Source organism: Macaca fascicularis, chromosome 9, assembly GCF_037993035.2.
Source record: "Macaca fascicularis isolate 582-1 chromosome 9, T2T-MFA8v1.1".
Taxonomy (NCBI): Eukaryota; Metazoa; Chordata; class Mammalia; order Primates; family Cercopithecidae; genus Macaca; species Macaca fascicularis.
In genome coordinates this window covers 21,612,603-21,633,124 of record NC_088383.1, presented here as the reverse complement: position 1 = coordinate 21,633,124, position 20,522 = coordinate 21,612,603, and the positions used below count along the sequence as shown (strand labels likewise).

Sequence of the window (20,522 nt, the reverse complement as noted above, 5' to 3'; positions counted from 1 at the left end):
TGGTGAGACCTGGTCTCTCCTAAAAATACAAAATTAGCTGAGTGTGGTGGCACGCACCTGTGGTCTCCACTACTTAGGACGCTGAGGCAGGGGAATCACTTGAACCCAGGAGGTGGAAGTTGCAGTAAGCCAAGATTGTGCCACGGCACTCCAACCTGGGTGACGGAGCAAGAATCTGCCTTAAAAATAAATAAATTTCTGCAATGAATCTAATCATTAGAAAAATGAATTATTTCTTTATAATGTAAACTCCAATTTGTAGGCTATCACATGATTATATTTTACCATCTAGTCTGTACATCTAGCCTGTGAAAAAACAGACATTATACATTGTTAGCAAGTATTCGTTCATTCTATTACTTCCCTGAGAAAAAGTTTTGGGCTTCTGATTGAATTTGAAGCCCTTAGAGAAACTTGTATTCCTAGTCTGAATAGAAATGGAATGAAAGAAATGTCATACGTTTTCTCTTCTGAGTGTGAAGTTGGGGAAAGGATCAAATACTAATGAATAGCACTTGTTCTAGAATGCACACGTGTCTTTCATCAATTTGCCAAGATTCAGTCAAAGGGTTCCGTATGTGGGTGAAGGAGAAACATCTGATACTTAAAGTGGAAACAATAAAACATTAAAAATATATTTCCTGTGAGACTGAGTTGATTTGGAGAAAGAGAAGTTTTGATCATCAGGAAGGATATAAATGTGGCTCTAGCATGTGTGTCAAATGAGAAAACTTTTTGGGAAGAGCTTCATAAACTGTAAAGTGACATGCATGTAAAGGAGAAAATAGATATTCCTGCTTATCGGATGGTTGAACATTAGCAAATGAAATGAAAGTAGTCGTTTTTGGTTTATATAGATTAAAATCAATGTCCAAGTTGGATCATAGACTGAACAGATATTCATACTTACCTGTCTGTCTTATGTGCAAAACAGTAGAGTCATAATGTGATCTCCGCAGTCACAAATTTCCCTGCTTTTCTCCCACTTTCCATTTCAGTCAGGTGCCCCACATGAAGCCCTAGGCATGTAGGTCAGGGAATCGGTTCCCGACTTTAGAGGAACTCTTTAAAATTTCCACGTGCTGGAAATAATACAGCGGGGAAATAGCGTATGAATTTTCTGCATTTTGCTTGCCCATTATCTGTGGCCCTGGCTCTTGGTCATGTATTTCATGCCCTGTGGCCAGATTTGCTACTTCTTACTGCCTGATCCTTCCTCCTAGTATTTCTGATATGCCCATGATACTTTTTTTTTTTTTTTTTGTAATTAGAAACAGGGTTTTGCTCTGTCCTCTAGGCTGGAGTGCAGTGGCAATCCTAGCTCACTGCACCTCTAACTCCTGAGCTCAAAGGATCTTCCCGCCTCAGCCTCTGCAATCACTGGGAGGACAGGCATCCTCCATCATGCCTGGCTAGTATTTTTTGTTTTGTTTTGTTTTGTTTTTTGCAGAGATGGGTCTTGCTCTGTTATCCAGACTGGTTTTGAACTCCTGGCCTCAAGTGATTCTCCCATCTCAGTCTTTTGAGTTGCTGGGATTACAGGCATGGAACCACTGTGCCTATATTTTTCATTCTCGTCCTGGATCTTATTCTTGTGCCATACCTCACCCGTGTGTGTTAAACTTGTCTACTGTTCTGTCAAGTTCTTACCTTGCTCCTGTCTAACTATCCCTACAATTGTGTACAGTCAACCTGTTGACCTCCCTACATGGCAGGGAATCTTCATACCTGCCTGTTTGTTCAGACCCACATAGAGAATTTGTGCTGAGACCCAGACAGTCATTCACACTTACTTTCTTGTGTTTCTGTATCTTCAAATCATGTTGGGGACACATTGAGTCAGTTTTATATATATCTATTTGTTGGAAAATATATATGTGCTCATTCAGCAATTTAATCAGCACCAAGATATGCCTATTTATGATATTTAGTGTGGCTTGTTACTTAAGATGTCTAGTGTAAAACTACATATGAGTACTCCTTATGGATTGATGGTATTGTCTAAGGGTCAGTATTAGAATACACTAGTTCAGGAAAAACCAAAGGCAATGCCATTTTAAGTCTTTAAAAAAATGTTACATGCATTGATCCAATAAGTATTTCCAGAATATCCTCTGCAGTGGAATAATGACAATTTCTTTCATTGTATTTGAGTAATGAATCTTCATATTAAATATTGATTTATACAACATGGGCAGTAGTATTCACTGAGGAAAATTGCGATTTGCTGTGAGCTGACTCTTCAGTCATGGCATGATTTGCATCTACAAGCTAGTCTTAGGGACAGGGATACATAAGTGGAAATAGCATCTCTGTCTACCTGCCAGTTGTATGCTCTGAATTGCTTTCATCTTATCAAAGAACTGCCCAAAGTCATGGAGTTCTTGTCAGGAAGCTACATATGTGTCTGCACTGTACATTCCTTTCTTTTCTTTTTGTCTTGTTTTGGGAGATGGCTCACACGTGTTCATGTGCACACAAACATGTACCATATGGATTTTGTGCCATGAGAATAATTATTAAAGACTCTATAATTTGGGGAAGAAATTATTATCTTTTCTCTCCCTGACAATTCTGCTTATATTTGTGGTTTGAATTATAGTTACAACTTGGAGAGTTTATCCTAAGAGAGCTAAAATGAGAAACAAATCTGAGGGAACAAAATGGAAGTTGCAATTCAAATCTAAATGTAGGAGTAAATGGGCTAGATTATTCTGAAGTAAAATAGCAGAAATTCTAAAATCTAAAGCTATCTAGTTGTATTTAAACCATATTATGGTTTAGCTCAGTTCTGTTGGAACATTTGCAGAGTAATTTTTTTCTAGAGAAAAAGCAGTTGGCTTCAAAATGTACTGATTTTCTTGATTTTTGAGGCTAATCAAGTTTAACTGGTGGATAATTACAAATACAACTAATGTTGTATGTTTTTTCAATATGTAGGAACTGCAGATTCCCCAAAATAATATTTTAGAGAAGTTCTTCTTTTTTTTTTTTTTTTTTCTTTTTTGAGACTGAGTTTCACTCTTGTCGCCCAGGCTGGAGTGCAATGGTGCTATCTCAGCTCACTGCAACCTCTGCCTCCTGGGTTCCAGCGATTCTCCTCAGCCTCCTGAGTAACTGGGATAACAGGCGCCCACCACTATGCCCCACTAATTTTTGTATTTTAGTAGAGGTGGGATTTCACTATGTTGACCAGGCTGGTCTCGAACTCCTGACCTTAACTGATCCGCCTGCCCCAGCCTCCCAAAGTGCTGGGATTACAGGCATGAGCCACCACACCCAGCCTAGAAGTTCTTATTTGAGACAACTAAGTCAAATATATCAATGAAATGCTGAAATGTAATGTCTGCATGTGTAGTTTAAAAAGTACAAAGTACATGTGTTTCCTTTTGCAGTTAACAGGCAATAAAGAATCTTTAATCCATTAATATTTTATTTAAGGAATATTATAAACCTGGTTGTTTATATTTAGGGAAGAAAATGGTTAAAGATCTCTTGGAATTAATTGTATTTTCAACTAAATCTTTCATATGTCGATGGCAGCATTGCTTATTCTAATAGTGATGGTGGGAGGTCTTTTTCAGGCGGCGTTGTACACAATGACTTTGAAGATTGTTAGGTGCCATCATTATGAGGCTATTGTTACTCAGTGGGAATGTGGTTGAAGTCACATTAGGAGATGTGATATTGAACATAGGCTTGAAATTTATCATGCAAGATAAGGCGACTAAATAATTGCCCTTGGACAAAATATGTTGGTATCGGCAATGGGAAAAAGAAACAAAAATTAAACAGGCACACACACACACACACACACAATGCACACGCACACACTCTGTCTCCCCAGAGACCTGTCAGATGCTAAAATGACTCTTACAATAAATCTAAAAGTCATTGCTTCGGAAATGATGCTACTTTATTTGAGCTTGCTTTTCCAAAAGTAGATGAATTGCTGTCTCTATAATTTCTTCCAGAGATGTTTTAGCATACTTCATCAACCACAAACACACAAACTTCTAGTTGGATGTTTACCACACATATGCACACAAATTAGTGACTATTATAGAGTAACCTCTATGAGCCTAACAAGCCTGGCTGGCACATATCCCGTGCATTTAGATTCATTTTTCTTTACCTTTCCCTCTTTCTCACTTCTACTGCCCCAACGGGGAAGGGTTGACTGCCTCCTTTTCAAATTTCAGATCCAGTCTTACTCCTAGAAGCTTCTCTGCTCACCATACCATAGTGTGCTTACACATTTCTGAATTCGCAGTGGTTATTTTGAAAGGAATCTCACACTGTTTTGTCATTTCTTCTGTAATAATTTGGGTTTAGTATAGTCAAGAGTTTGGGTTCTGAAGTCAGATTTTTGGCATTAAATTCTGGCTCCCCCTTGTTTCTGATATTTGACCAAGTTACTTAATCTGCTAACCTTCAGCTCCTTCGTTGGTGAAAAGAAGATTGTGGTGGCGATTACGCCAACTAAAACATGCAACATGCTAAGCGCAGGGCTGGAACATTGTAAGGAAGCAAACTGAACATCCCAAATTGCCCAAAACTAAGGATGTCCTGAAAAGCAGATTTAAGAGCTAAACTAGTAAAATCTTGAGCTAATGGGATTGTAAGCACTTAACTTATATTATCAAATTTTTATTGTATGCAGATTCCGTATTCCTGGGGAAGTAGAGTCTTATGTTACCTCTTTCCCCCCCTAACTTTCACAGGGGTACACACCTGAGTGCTTAAATACTTTTATGTAGGTTGCATTTTCTTATAAAGATTTACAGGTTGCACAATATGAATGTACTTAATGTCAAACAACTGTACAGTTAACAATGATTAAAATGATACATTTATGGTATGTATATTTCACCACAATAAATGGATTTGCAATCTTAAAGTAATAATGGCAATAATTGTTTTATTACTATAAGTAGTATTTATTTCTGTAGTATGGTCAGCAGTAAGCAGGATATAGTATATACTAAGAATAGGTTATATTATAGGAATAGAAATAAAATTTAGCTAAAACTAGAAAATTAAAACAAAGATAATATGAGAGTCTAGAAGAAGAGAATTGATTATTAGGATCCTAGCATTGGCTTGACAGAGAATTTTTGATTTTGCAAAGATGTTTTAGGCTGCACACTTCCTCTTTCCTCTCAGCTGATGACCATTAAGTCCTGCTCTGCTCCGCCCCAAAGAAATGGGGTCCACTCCCCCTTGCTGCCTTGTGGCACTGGCTTTCCCAGTAATGTTGCATGCTAACCTCCAAATTATTCTACAATGAGCTTTTTCTTGACTTGGATTTCTTCCTGCAGTCCCAGGCTGTTTCCTGAGGCCCAGGTTCAAACATTTGCCTCCACAGATATTGGAAACAAGGCACTGGGGGAAAAGAGGGAATTGGGGAATCGTGTGTTTAAAATAGAGCCACATATGCCCCTAAATTCCTGTCAAATGGGGGCGAATGAAGCCAGCCAGTTCAGTAGGTCTGCATTGTGGCTGCTCATTTGAAAAAAATAAGGCACCAGCCAGGCATAGTGGCTCATGCCTGTAATCCCAGCATTTTGGGAGGCCAAGGTGGATTGATGGCTTGAGCCCAGGAGTTTGAGAACAGTCTGGGCAATGTGGAAAAACCCCATCTCTACGAAAAACACAGAAACACTAGCTGGGTGTGGTAGCATGCGCCCGTAGTCTCAGCGACTTGGGAGGCTGTGGTGGGAGGATCACTTGAGCCTGGGAGATGGAGGCTGCAGTGAGCTGAGATGGCATCTCCAGCCTGGGTGACAGAGCCAGATCCTGTGTTGAAAAAAAGAAAAATAAGACACTATTATGCAATTTCCTTTACTGCCACCCTAGAGTCTGATTTATTGTAGTTGGTGTGGGGGACCTGAGCGTAGTACATTTGAAAAGATCCCAGGCGATTTTCATATGCAGTCAGAGTTGAAAACACTGCAAGTAACTGATTCTTCCTCTGTCCTCAGTCCTTAGTCTCCTGTCCTTCCTTTCCAGGGTTTGTTGCTCCTGCTGAAACTGAAGATTTAGTATATAAGACAGTAATGATTGTTTTTATTTTTAAATGATTCCCAAAGCTTGAGCTTGATTGTTTTGTATCACGACGATTAGGCATGTCTTTAAAACTTGGTGGTTTTAACTCAATTATAGAACACTTAATTTTTATATTGAAGTCTGTGTATTCTTAGTTTATTACGCAGTAAGCCTGTTTCTTAGGCAGTTCCCTATTCAGAGCTTATAATTAAGAATCTGCAAACTAAAGTCTAGAGGCAATCTGGCTTGCTTCTGTATCCTGCAGGGAAGGAAAAGGGGTTTCTGTAGTGCTAAGAATCCTTTCAGATTACAAAACAGCATCTTGTTTCTAGATTATGTATAAGCTTTGTGGATTTAGCTCCCGCTTATGGCTTGTGATCAAATGTGAATAGGACTTGAGGCTTTGACATGAAACTCTCAGTGACACGTATAAAAGCAATTTGAGCAGAAAGGTCCACACCATGGCCCTATGTTATAACCAAGCAGCACAGCCACCTTACTCATGGACTAGACAGGATTTTTTTTTTTTTTTGAGACGAAATTATTTTGCTCTTGTCACCCAGGCTGGAGTGAAATGGCACGATCTCAGCTCCCTGCAACCTCCTCTTCCCAGGTGCAAGCAATTCTCCTGCCTTAGCCTCCTGAGTAGCTGGGATTACAGGTGCCCACCACCACACCTTTTGTATTTTTAGTAGACATGGGATTTCACCATGTTGGCCAGGCTGGTCTCAAACTCCTGAGCTGAAGCAATCTACCTGCCTCGGTCTCCCAAAGTGCTGGGATTATAGGCATGAGCTACCGTGCCCGGCCAGGACTAGACAGGATTTAACTAGGCTCTAGTTCATTATTTAATACTTTTTTCATAACTAGCAGATATTCATACTTTCTCTTTTAGCAATTCCTCTCTGATTGTCTCAATAGGGGTTCTTTGTCCTAAAAAGAAAAACAAAACCTCATTAAGTTCTTTGACGTGCATTAGCTGATAAAACAGTAGTCAAGTATTAGAAAATATGACAATAATTGCATTGTATCCTAGACTCTTTATTGGGAAATTTCTGAATGGTGATTTTCTCCCTTTTTCTGGGTTTTTTCAAAAAGTAAGCCCATAAAAAAAAAACTCAGATTATTTTCTCTTTTCACATTATATCTGTAGTTAGTCCATAAAGTACTATTTTTTTCCCTCCCTCCCTCCTCCTTTCTTTCTTTCTTTCTTTCTTTCTTTCTTTCTTTCTTTCTTTCTTTCTTTCTTTCTTTCTTTCTTTCTTTCTTTCTTTCTTTCTTTCTTTCTTTCTTTTCTTTCTTTCTCTTTCTTTCTTTGTATTCAGAATTTGGCCATCGACTGTATCTCTATAGTCATTGAGGGGCCTTCAAAACCTTCCCCTTATCTTTGATGACTTGAAACCTTAACTGTGGCTTCACTACACAAATAATTTTTCTGCTGCCTTCCTGTTCAGTCTCTCAGCCTCTGTTGTTTTTTGTTCTGTAAAGTGGGAATGGTATCTGTTTTAGATAGTTGTCGCAGTAATTAAATGATGACATACAAAGCACCATGCACACCAAGGACACTTAATCATATTCTCTTCTTTCACGCACTCTGCGTACATCCCCCACAGTGAACTTCCTTTTGAGTACTCTTCAACCTTTATTGTGGGTACATTTCTTCCTTTCATTTGCTCTAATCTTTGTGTATTTACATATATGTCCTCTTTTTTCCAGTTTTAGATTTGGTAAGCCTCTTAAAATGTTCTTAGCAGGGTGCAGTGGCTCACACCCGTAATCCCAGTGTTTTGGGAGTCTGAGACAAGAGGATTGCTTGAGACTGGGAATTTGAGACCAGGTTGGGCAATGTAGCAAGATCCTGTCTGTAGGAAAAAAAAAAAAAGAATTGGTTGGGCATAGTGGCGTATGTCCAGCTACTTGGGAGGCTGAGGCAGGAGGATCACTTGAGTCCAGGAGTTTGAGGCTGAAGTGAGCTGTGATCACACCACTGCTCTACAGCCTGGGTGACAGAGTGAAACCCCATCTCAAAAAACAAAACAAAACAAAAAAACTTTTCTTCCTCCCTTTCCATCTGCTCCTTTATGATCTTCACATGCATTCACTTCTTTATCTTGGTTTTATCTCTTTCCATTTTAATAATAAACATTAAACAGAAAATGTTAGTGTAGGCTATCTGTGGAAGTACTTTATTATACAGTAGAAGAGATATTTTGATATTATAAATATTGTAGAATATTCCAAATAGAGCCTGAAATGCTAAGAGCTTCAGTCAGCTTCTAGATCTTTGGTCAATAAATCTTACCAATGTGAAATGAAAGTTGAGTCACACTTGTGTGTATTTTCATTGACTTAGTATAACTAAAACTATTATTTGTGGCCTTAATGTTGTTGAAATAAAACAACCTGTCAAACTCAAACTCCTTGGTTAGAAAAGCCATTGTCCCCCATCTGTAGCAATGCTAATGGTACCTGATTACTAGTTTAATAAACAGGGCACTATGCTTTTACTCTTAGGTTAAAAAGCCCTTGTTTGTTGCCAAATTAACTTAACATCTTGTTTTTTAAAAAATCCTTTGATTCCACGTATTCATGGAAGAAATCTCATACATGGAATATCTATCTTTCAACCAAATTCTCAATGAACCCAATGTAAAGCCATTGCTTTAGATTTCCTTTTCCTTGTTTCACCTAAGTTTCAAAAAAAGGCATTCATGTAGCGTAACAATAGAAAAGCAGTGTTTATGCAAAGTCTTCTTAAATTGCCATTTGCTTTTACTAAGTTGGTTTCTTTAGGCTTTCAATTATGTTTGTCTGTTTTTTTGTTTTTTGTTTTTTTTTTTGGAGACAGAGTTTCACTCTGTTGCCCAGGCTGGAGTGCATGCAGTGGCATGATCTCGGTTCGTTGCAACCTCCTCCTCCCGGGTTCAAGTGCTTCTCCTGCCTCAGCCTCCTGAGTAGCTGGAATTACAGGCGCACGCCACCACGCCCAGCTTATTTTTTGTGTTTTTAGTAGAGCTGGGGTTTCACCATGTTGGCCAGGCTGGTCTCAAATTCCTGACCTCCTGTGATCTGCCTGCCTCAGCCTGCCAAAGTGCTGGGATTACAGACGTAAGCCATCAGTTATGGTTTTTTATAACCCCTGTAGGAGTTCCCTAAAAACTCTTTTATTGTTCCAAGTATAAGGTAGATAAGTAGGTTTTATAATATCAAAGAAACTTTTTAATAAGTAATTCAGCTAGAGGGCAAATGAGAATAATCAATAAAGGCATGAAGATAAACTGCAAGGGCTAGATATATGGTTATATTTACTCGAAAGTTTCTCATTCTAAACTGTCTTCCTTGCTCTCTCCAACATATACACATTTAGGACTAATACATTACTTTCTTTTCTTGCTATATTTGACAGTAGCACAGGTTCCCTTTGAAAGTCAGATATAAGTAAGGAGTAGGCATAAATATACCTTTTGTGTGTGTGTGTGTGTGTGTGTGTGTGTATATATATATATAAAGCCATCTTGAGATAAGGTCGCTCTCTGTCACCCAGGCTGGAGTGTAGTGGTGAGATCACATGACAGCCTTTACCTCCCAGGTACAAGCAATCCTCCCACCTCAGCCTTCCAAGTAGCTGGGATCACAGGCATGTACCACCACACACAGCTATTTTTTTAATTATTATTGTTATTTTTAGTAGAGATAGAGTCTTGCTATGTTGCTCAGGCTGGTCTCAAACTTCTAGGCTCAAGCAGTCCTCCTGGTTTGGCCTTCCGAAGTGCCGGGATTACAGGCGTGAGCCACCGTACCCAGCATACTTATTTTTTGAAAGCCAAAATGAGAGAACATTGTTAAGCACCATTCTTGAATTGTCAGTACTTAACGGGCACTAAGCTGGGACTGCGATGTATAAATGAGGTGAACCTCAATGTATTACAGAGTATGAGGTAACCTATTTTCCCAAGTTTTTCAGTGTCCATTCCTGAAAGTTTTCCCTAAACATTTCCAGATGGCTGTGCTTACCTCTACACATCAAAACTTAAAGTTCGTAGTTAAATGGTATGACAATGAATTCAAATTTAATTTTTATAAATTTACAGAGATGTTTATATTTAATCTTTAAAACTTTACAAATAGATTCAAGTAGTAATTAATGAAGCCGTGAGTTGTTTAAATGGTTAAAAACCAGTGCAAGACTAACAGTCTGGGGTATGCAGCCTGAATAATTTAATTGGAAATAACCCTGAGTAGCCAGTGACATTTTGTTAATTGGGTAAAAGGCCAGGTGCCCAGGCCCATCCGTGCTCCAGGAGAGCAATTGTTTCTGTCACCCCTTTTCTTCCTGGCATACCTTGAACATAGCGGATAGTAATAATTATTGTTACCATTTGTGAAGGCTTACTGTGTGCCAGGAAATGCAGTGTGCTCTGTGCACACATTAACTGATCAATATTTGCTGAGAGGAGAGGCAGTGAATGAATAAATGGTCAGTGCTTCCAGATTCTAATACATAGAAAAGCCTCCTTACTCAGCTAATTAAGAGGGCCTGGAGATCTATGGGAATTTCATTCTTTTTTCTTCGTGAGTGGATTTTGACAATATCCTTAATATCTCTTGACATCAAATACTTAAATTTTGTTGATAAAGTTAAAAAGTGTTCTTTTCTGAAGTATTTAATATTTAATCATGTTTTAATGACTATAATATACTATAATTCAAGTGGAGATCTTGGCTATTTCTTTTTGGTCCCCTATCTGGACATAAAGCATAATTTGTAATAACTTTATAAGATAAATTCACTCAAGAACTATTTAAAAAATCCCCTTTCAATCTAATATAATTATCATCTGGAGAACATATTAAATGACTTGTAATTTTCTGATGATTAAACTTATTTAAAGTATTGATGATCTCACTTATCATTAGAGTGAATTTTCTACTTATAAAATATTAATTATTCATAGCACCCAGAATTAAATCTTGTTTCTTTTACTATAAAAACTGTTCTGAATAAATCAACCCATTATAATTACTTTATATACTCAATATGATTAAACAAAAATGGCAAACCATTATGTATTTTATAGCACATATGACATATAAATTTACTAATGTAGCATATAAATTATTCAAAAGACAATGAAGGGCCTGCTATGAAAATACCCTCATTTATAGCTCATGTTTCTGGCCACAGGTAACTTAAATACATTCACAGAGAAACACACAAGCTTATGTCTGCTGATTCTGTGGGATTTTAAAATCTAGTTTCTGTGTTGGCTTCTCTAGAATTTTGAGCTCTTCAAAACATGAACTATGCCTTTTGAATGTCATAATTAGTGGTTTGGAGAGCACAAACTAAAGGAATACTATTTTGATATATTTTTTAATATAGAACAATAATATTTATGAAATTCTTTAAGTGGTTTGTTTTCTCGGGCTTTTGTAACATATTTAGCTGACTTACTTAGTCTTGATAAGTCAGCTGAATATCACTTATTCATAAAACGAAGATGTCGTATATTCTGAGTAAATGTTTCTTTAAAGGGTGTAGACTTTTTAACTACTGACAAACATATGTTGCTAAACATACATTATGTTTGCCATCTTTGTAAAAGTAACATTCAGCTGTATGTCTTGAAATATTGACAGTATCTGTTATATGAGAAATACCCTGTGAAAATGTTTATACTCTGTCATTAAATTCCTTTAAAATTCTTATTTTTCTTTTGGAAAATGCCTAAAAGGATCACATGGTCAAATAAAAACATGATTTCATTAAGGGAGTATGAAAAATTTTTGTTTATGTTTTTAACATAGCATCTGCAATACAGCAACAAGAATGTTTAAAGTATGTTTAACTGCATGCCAAATTATGTTTCCCTAATTACTAAGATTTCTACTAATCTAGAGATCACTTACAACACTGCAACCCAAATTTCACAACACTGAAAAGGCATTTTGTTTCAGAAGCTTCTAGCAGAGCATAACATCACTCTGAGGGCTTGGGATGGGTGTTTCGAGGCTAGCTTTAAGGAATCTTTGTGTGTGTGTATGTTTAACACGCAGCACCTGTTCTTCCCGGGGCCTATCAGCAAAGCCATTCCCAAGGCTATGGCTACATGCACCAGACCAGTGTGTCATCCATGAGATCAATGCAGCATTCACCAAATCTAGTAAGTGTCCCTTTGATATGTTCCTCCTTATCTGGTCTTCCCATTTCACCTCAAGCGTGTGAATACATGTGGAATAGAGTTGACTGAACATTGGGTATTTTCATTCAAAGATAAATGATGATGTGTTGCCATTTATACAACTCTTTTGAAGGAAGCAAAAAGCTTACAGAGGTAAACTGTTGAGAAAGGAAGGCAATAATAAGCATTATATAAAACAATAAGGCATCCAAAGAATCTACCAGTACAGTATCCTAGTTGTTGCTTCATGATTGGTACTAGCTGATGATGATCTTTATTCAGGCCTTAGGAGCACAGATATTGATGGTTGTATTTACAAGTTCATCTTAAAATGAACACAAAAGCCTAAATTATGTGGCCAAAATATATCTTCAAATCTCCCATTGGAAATCTTGAAGAACTGGTTCATATATTCAGTGTAAAATTTGGAAGCAGTGTTCAACATTTGCTAGTTATACTTGGCTTCTCATGCGGAAATTTCTTCTACAAGCCCTTGACATAGTCTCTTGGTCTTTGCCTCAACATCTAGAAAACTCTTCTACACTGTCCGGTAACTTGAATTGCTCTAAAATTCTTTGGGTCCCAGCCAGTGTCCTCGGTCTGTGAATATACTTGATTTTGAGATTGTCTGATGTTAATGTTAGCTAAATGCTTAGCCTTAAACAAAAACAAATATAGGAAAACTCATTATAATCATAATATAATAAGTACAATTGAGTATGTACCTTAGCATTCAGAACATTTATATGCTCAATTTCTCCCACAGTGATACAGAAACCTATATAGTGAATATATTATGGGTTTTTTCTTTCATTTGTTTTACATATTTTTAAGAGGAAATAAACACTTTTAGCATCTGCTTAAGAAAAGTACATTGCCAGGAGAGATTTGGACTTCTCTGACATATGACGAGTTTTGTTCTCTGAAGAATATGAAATCACATATAATCTAAGGTTTCTGGGGTTATGTGAAGTTGAGGGGAACTTGGCTTTATTATTTCAAAGCCTACTTTTTGATGGGCTAGCTGTTGTATTTAGTGACTTTTCTATCCCTGTTCCAAAAATATTAAGCTTTTTGCTAGACTAGGAAACTTGAGATCAGCACGATGAGATGCTAGGTTTACAGATTTCCAGAGATCCATGTGTTTGAAAACATTCCTAATAGTTACTTTATGTCTGGGTCAATGTGTTGTGATTGGAATTTGTGACTGTAGCTATTTTGGTATTCATCGTATTATCCCTTCTTCCTTTCTCAGAGGACCTACCGAGCCATGTATGATTACAGTGCCCAGGATGAAGACGAGGTCTCCTTTCGAGACGGCGACTACATTGTCAACGTGCAGCCCATTGACGATGGCTGGATGTACGGCACAGTGCAGAGAACAGGGAGAACAGGAATGCTCCCAGCAAATTACATTGAGTTTGTTAATTAATTATTTCTCCCTGCCCTTTGAGCTTTATTCTAATGTATCCTAAACCTAATCTTTTTAAAAGATAGAAGATACTTTTAAGACAACTTGGCCATTATTTTACAATGATGTATCCTTCCTTTGACAATTAGACACACAGGTACCAGGAAAAAGGAATGACCTCTGGGCTGAAAACAGCAGCATTTTCAGTAATTCCTACAAACAAAAATCATTGTGTCTGGACACCTGGTGCTGCTAATTGTGTTCATGGTTTCCTTTGATTGGCTATTGAACCCTTCTGGGAAATGTATTTTTGTAGACTTTACTAGAGATGTTGATTGTCCCTTAAATGTAGCGTGTATATGAAACTTCTTAGCTGTCACTTTGGAATCACCCCAAGCCAATTCTCTTAACTTGGTAATGCAGCCAATAATTTAAAACCCATTTTGCTTTTGAGTCATGAGGCAATTTCCAATATTAGTGAAAATTGCCCAATATAATAAGTGTAAACAGTGGCAGAAGGACAGTCTGGTTAAAATTATATTGACTGGTGGCCTTAGGGATCTAGAAACTTCTACTAAACAGAGAAATTTCCTTGTTCCCTAGGCTGACTGGGATCTATTTATTTCTCATTTGTACCAAGGCATCTCCTACTCTCCATTTATATTCTATGGACCCAAGTCTATGCTCCGTTCCACAGAACGCCAGGACCAAATAACTTCACAGCTACTCTGCAAAGGGCAAATTATAATGTCATTGATATAATTTCCCTAGTAGCATTTACCCTGTTGCATGTCATGTAGATTCAAGCTTCTGTAACATAGGCAGCTGCACTGCGCGTTCCTATTATTGAAGCAAAAAGGGTGACTGATACCTAAAAGCCCTTTCTTCCTCTAGTCGCCAGCTCATCAGAAAACCATACTTTGAAAAGATGCTTGAGATTTTCCTCCTGCATTGCACTCTAGTTTTGAAGGATTTACACCTTAGGAAATAACATGTATAATCTAGTAAATAAGCGATTTAGGTGTTCTGTTGAACAGCTTTGATTAACTTAATGCCACCATTGATTTCAAAGTGAAGAAAACGTAACAGGAGCCAATGAAGCAATGGAAGCTGGAGTGTGACTGGAAAAATACCCGGCAAACAAAGTTACCAATTCCATACAGAGATGATCTGGTGTCTTCTTTTGGAAAATGGTATTCAAATTCTGGAATGGAAATCTAGCCACCAAAACTGGTTAATCAAAAGACGTCCTTTTCCGTCTTCTGGCTTTTATTTTCTAAATCATGTTTAAGGGAATGAAACAGGAATGTCATCAGAGATTTTTCAGTACAGGCCCAAGAGCCTGTTCTCTAAGAAAGAAAGCGTTGTCATGTTTTAATTTTCGAATAAGTGACTTTGCAGGCTTTCACTAGCCCTTGCTGGTGGGTCTTGAAATTTCATCCAGAGCCTGCAGTCAAGGTCACCAAGCCACTGGCGCCCATCAGCAAGCCTGTGTCTTTCTGATTGTGCCGTTTACTGTGACCTGCAACAGGGTAGCATTCATTTAGGGTCTGATTTCACAGTTATGATAAAACCGAAAAAGCAAACATTGCGAAAATGTACTAAAGTGTATGGGTTTTAGGGATATCTGCCTCATATGTTGTATTCAAGGAAATTAACAAAACTTCCTGTAAAACATCTTTTAAGGAAGCATTTACTAGTCCAAAGGCCAAAGCTAATTTATTTACACTTTAGAAAAGTTAGCACATGCTTTTGAAAATCTGTGATTTCATTTTATTAGGCTAAAAGAGCAAATAAGCTTTATTACACTGAAGCTGCATCTATATGTCACTGACATAAAGTTGAAAAAATAAATGCAGGCAAATAACTAGAGACTTCTTTAAAGGGGGTTTGGCTGGTTTTCTCTCATTGAAATGGCCAGTCGTGATTAAAGTGATAAAACCCCTTATCTGTTTTGGTACATTGTACACAACCCTACAAAAATAAACTGAACTTGCAATATTTTTGCAAGAATATCTGTCATTAAAACTGAGGATAAAATACCTGCTCAATTTTATTTTACTAAGTATATATTTACGTTTCACCCAGGCAGGCCATTTTCTTTTGTGATTATAAGAAAGAGTAGTTGTTGATTAAATGTTCAGACTAAATGTAGGACAGGTACAATTTTGGGATAAATAGCACATTTATAGGAACCGCGATGAAAACTGACTTGAAATAATGCTTGTAATCAGGAAAGTAATTTCATCCACCCATTTCAAAACCAGATTCACTGAACCTAAAAGTCAATACATATTTGAGGAATAAGTCTCCTAAAAGTTTAAGCTTCATGTAATAATGTTTGCATAGCAAAATATTTCTGCTTCAAGCCTTTAGGAATTAAGATCTGATCAGAATTCAACTAGAGGGTAGTTATTTTACGATGAAGACTGAAACTGAACAAGATGTTGCATGCTTTTGAGGCCATAATTTGGTAGTGTTGGCAGTTGTTAATAAAGCTTGTCAGGATGTTAAGAATCTCAGGAGAAATATTGGAAAAGTATATGTATAAAACCAAAGTGCTATTTTTAAAAGCATCATTTAAACAAAATTACATGCCTGAACAACTTTTCCACTTTCCATGTCCTTCCCTCCCACCTTCAATGGGGCAACAAGTATCTTGTGCATAAAGCTGACAGCTAAAGAAGATTTTAAAAATTGAGTTAAAGATGACTGTGTAAATGTCCAAGCACAGAGAGCATGCACCTGTCTTTCTGAAGTTTGATGTGTTCTCAAGCCTGACAGAAGCACAAGGAACAGTTTGATACACTTTTAAAAGGTTCTGAAAACAAAGCTGTATGGGGATCCTCTCTCTTTCTCTGGAGCAAAGTATAGCAACAGAATATATTGCTTTTGTCGTAAGCTTTTGTAGTATGTTTTTACTAATAATTCTTGTTCTCTAGAAAGCTTTCTATTTCTAACCTATGGCAAAATGAATCCTTCATGTCTTCTTGTTATTGTTTACACACTTGCAGTGTAGCCCAGTTTGAAATATTTATCTGGTTATCAAATGTCCATGGAGGAGGCTCTTGATGATCCCAGGTCTCCCCGACCTCCATACACCACACAGGCATTTGTAAGCACAGTTTCCTCAAGCACCTTGTAGGAATATGGATAAGATTAGACCAGCCCCTCTCTGGCCACTGGGTTTATTTCTTGAAGAAGATGCAGATCTGGTTTTTCCAATGTGCCACAGTCTTTTTACCTCTTCTCCATGCTGAGCTTGACAGCACTCTGGGAATGAGGAACAAGACTTTTCTAAAAAGACAGTGGAAGTTCAAGGGGTGTACCTCATTTTCAGGTTCATCCATCTCCAGTGGAATGTTTTCAATAAAAGGTGAAGAAAACGTGTGTGATCTTTAATAACACATCCCTATAGAAAGTGGATAAAATATATACCAAAACTATAATACAGATATATACAAATATAGGTGCCTTTTTGATTACTCTTGTTTGTCTAGTATGGTCTTGGAAAGAAAACCAAGCAAGAAAGTTGCTGCGTATTCTGTAGTAATATTTTATTACACATGATTGATATTTTTGTGGTAGGGAAGTAGGATGCTCCTGACAGATATTAAAGGTGTTAGCTGATGATTGTATTTTATCTCTAAAGATTTAGAACTTTAGAAAATGCCCACTTCTTCCCTCTATTTCTGGAAGGTTCTTTGTGGATTTATATACAGTTGAGCTATATAAACATTAACTTTAGATTTGGGATTTAAAATGCCTATTGTAAGATAGAATAATTATGAGGCTAGATTCACTACACAAGATGAACTTCACTTCATAAATTAAGTATACCATAGCGATTTGTTTCTGATAATCTAAAAGTGGCTAGATTGTGGTTGTTTTGGGTAACATGATATGGAGGTGGGAGAGCTTTTAGTTAAGTAAGAAGCTATGTAAACTAACAAGGATGCTAAAATAAAAGTCTCTGAAGTATTCCATGCCTTTCGGACCCTTTCCTGGCAACTAACTGTCAACTATTGATCAAAAAAGTCAAGGCATTGTATGTTGCTTCTGTGGTTATTATTCCATGATGCTTAGACTACTTGAATCCATAAACTTGGAAGAATCTTTGAGCAAATTTTCTCAATTGTCTGTATGACTTCAGTATATTCGTGGGAATTCCATAGGATTTTTGTGTTTGATATATGGTATCCAGTTTGCATAGTATCTACTTCTTTGTAATCCAGTTGCTGTTAAGAATGATGTACTTTAAAGGAAAAGAGAAAACTGCATCACAGTCCCATTCTCCAGTGTCCATGCAATGAATTGCTGAGCATTTAGGAAGCATCACCAGGTGTATTACAGGCATGATGTGAAACTTGATATTTGACCTGTGATCAAAATTGAACCATTGTGCAGTTTGGCTTCTATTTGCTTCAAAATATGTAGAATTGTGGTTGATGATTAATTTGCAAGACTAACTTTGAGAGTGTAACAGTTTTGAAGAAAACATTGAATGTTTTCCAAATGAAGGGGCTTCACAGAATGTTACAATGTTATTAATATAATTTGGCTTTTGTTATGCAAATTGTTAACACCAGCTATTAAAATATATTTTAGTAGAAATGCTTTAATTCATATTTTTTTCCTCTACACTGTGAATCTTTAAGCCTTGGTGGACTAGAGCAACATCGCGCTGCCCAAAGGACTAACCTATGCAAACTAGTTCACATTTTAGTGGATGTCGCAGTTAATGTGTAATAAGACATTATTTCCCCTGCATAATGTACAACAGCATTGAAATGACACATTAAGCCTAGCATCACATTGTATAGTATAGTCACTCACAAACCCTTCAAGGCTACCCTAATCATTAACATTAATATTTGTTTAAAAGCAAATCACCAATTTAGCTATTGAAACTACTTGAATGACGGCAAACCAGGAATGACAGATGGCTGTGTCAGCAATGGCTTTAATGTGTTCCCTGCAAGTGATCTCCTATGATAAAACTGTGTTCTCAAATGCACTCTCTTCAGGGTCTTAATATTCTGTGTCTTCTCTCTGTATTTGTAAAACATTATAACACATTAATTTCCTATCTCTACACATTTGGTTTGCTTAAATAAATGCAGGATATAAAAAAATGGTTCTACTTCTTGGCTCTCACCGTGGTTTCCTGGAGCATGGGTTGTTAGATGTAAGTAATGCACCCTCATAATACCCTGGGTCTGAGTAACATGACAGCTCACATCAAATCACATCAGAGGTGTGTGCTGGCTTCAGTGTATTTACATTGCTGAATCAGTCAAGATATTTTCCTCCCCCAAATGAACTTAGTTGTAAGTAATAACAATATTATGCTTTTCCAAGCTCAGTATCTTTCTGATTTTATATCAAAGCACTGCAACAATGCTTCATTGTAGTTAACTTCTTTCAAGAATAAATTCCTCTTATGTCCTCAATAGTACAGTTCTAATTTCCTTATATTCTTAAGATGAAAGAAATGGCTTGGAGCAGAGAATAGAAAGTGTGCAAATTGAGTACATAAAATGGGAAGAAACTGATTTCTCAGCTAAGAAAGGCTCATTTATCATAGAACACAATTGCTTTGTTTCCCCCCCTACGCTTCCGATAATTGAAAAAGTGAGTGATTCCCTATTTTTCACTCTCACATAAATCTATGCGATTTGGATGCTAGTCTTACTGTATTATTTTGTAAAAGTTGGTCTTTGGCTCATAATCCTTCCTAATTGTAAATTGATAAACTTTGCGGATGACATCTCATAGAATAAACACTTCTTCCAAATACTGGATTTTCTGGTTTTTATATTCCATAAGTATGAAATGAATATTTTGATAGTATTATGAATTAAACACACTGTATTTGAAATTACAAGGCAGCACAGTTATTTATTTGAAGAATTTACTACCTTTTTTCCCCTCTGAGACTATTTTTTTTTCCATTCACGATTATAAATGTACTGTTTGCAACCCAGGCCACAGAGGAAATGAATACTTTAGATTTTTTTTTTTCTGACAAAAACTAATTTAGGTTTTAAATAGACTGTGCTTATAATTTTATTATCTTAAACATTTGTGAGGTTAGTTTTACAGGTAACTGTGACATACCCACCAAACAACTTTTCTACCAAAATAACTTTCTATAAAAATACTCATATATAATAAACTAAAAAGTAAAAAGGGAAAGTTTTGCTCTTTTCTTTATATAATCTCCTTTGATATGGTTTTGCTGTGTTCCCACCCAAGATCACATCTTGAATTGTAATCCCCATCATCTCCCTAATCCACACGTGTCAAGGGAGAGACCAGGTGGAGGTAATTGAATCACGGGGTCGGTTTCCCATACCCTGTGCTCATGATGGTGAGTGAGTTCTCACGAGATCTCATGGTTTACTAAGTGTTTGGTAGTTCCTCCTGTGTTTATTCTCCTTTATGCCACCTTGTGAAGAAGGCGCCTTGCTTTCCCTTCGCCTTCCACCATGATTGTAAGTTTCCTGAGGCCTCCCCAGCCATTCTGAACTGTGAGTCAATTAAACCTCTTTCCTTTTTAACTTCCACATCTCAGGCAGTTCTTTATAGTAGTGTGAAAATGGACTAATATATGCTTCTCCTATACAGAGGGTTTGAATATGAGTTTTGTTATGGCAGAAAACTGGGTATGGTCCAGTTGTGAACTTTAGCTCCTTTCTGTCATTCTAAGCAAAATTCTCAGGCCTTTGTCTATTATGTTTGTATTTGGGGGCTGCAGAGTTCTAATGAAAGAAAAGCAGAATGAGAAAATGGATTGAAAAGTTGCAAAGTCAGTATTAGAACCAAGGGTCTAGTTGCTGATTTTGTGTTTACGTTATGGCATTTTAATCTTTGTAGCT

At 37.0% G+C, this 20,522-nt stretch overlaps 1 protein-coding gene across 11 annotated transcripts in view; it reads left to right on the top strand.

Annotated features, from left to right (window-relative positions):
- NEBL (nebulette) overlaps positions 1–19,438 on the top strand; it is a 377,590-nt gene extending 358,152 nt beyond the window's left edge. For all 11 annotated transcript variants that reach the window (XM_005564770.4, XM_045399653.3, XM_065520396.2 and 8 more), the window contains 2 exons: positions 12,106–12,212; positions 13,486–19,438. In XM_005564770.4, the coding sequence (XP_005564827.1) occupies positions 12,106–12,212; positions 13,486–13,662 (284 nt within the window). In that variant the 3' untranslated portion in view covers positions 13,663–19,438. The remainder of the gene's footprint in view (positions 1–12,105; positions 12,213–13,485) is intronic.
- Positions 19,439–20,522: the final 1,084 nt, after the last annotated feature.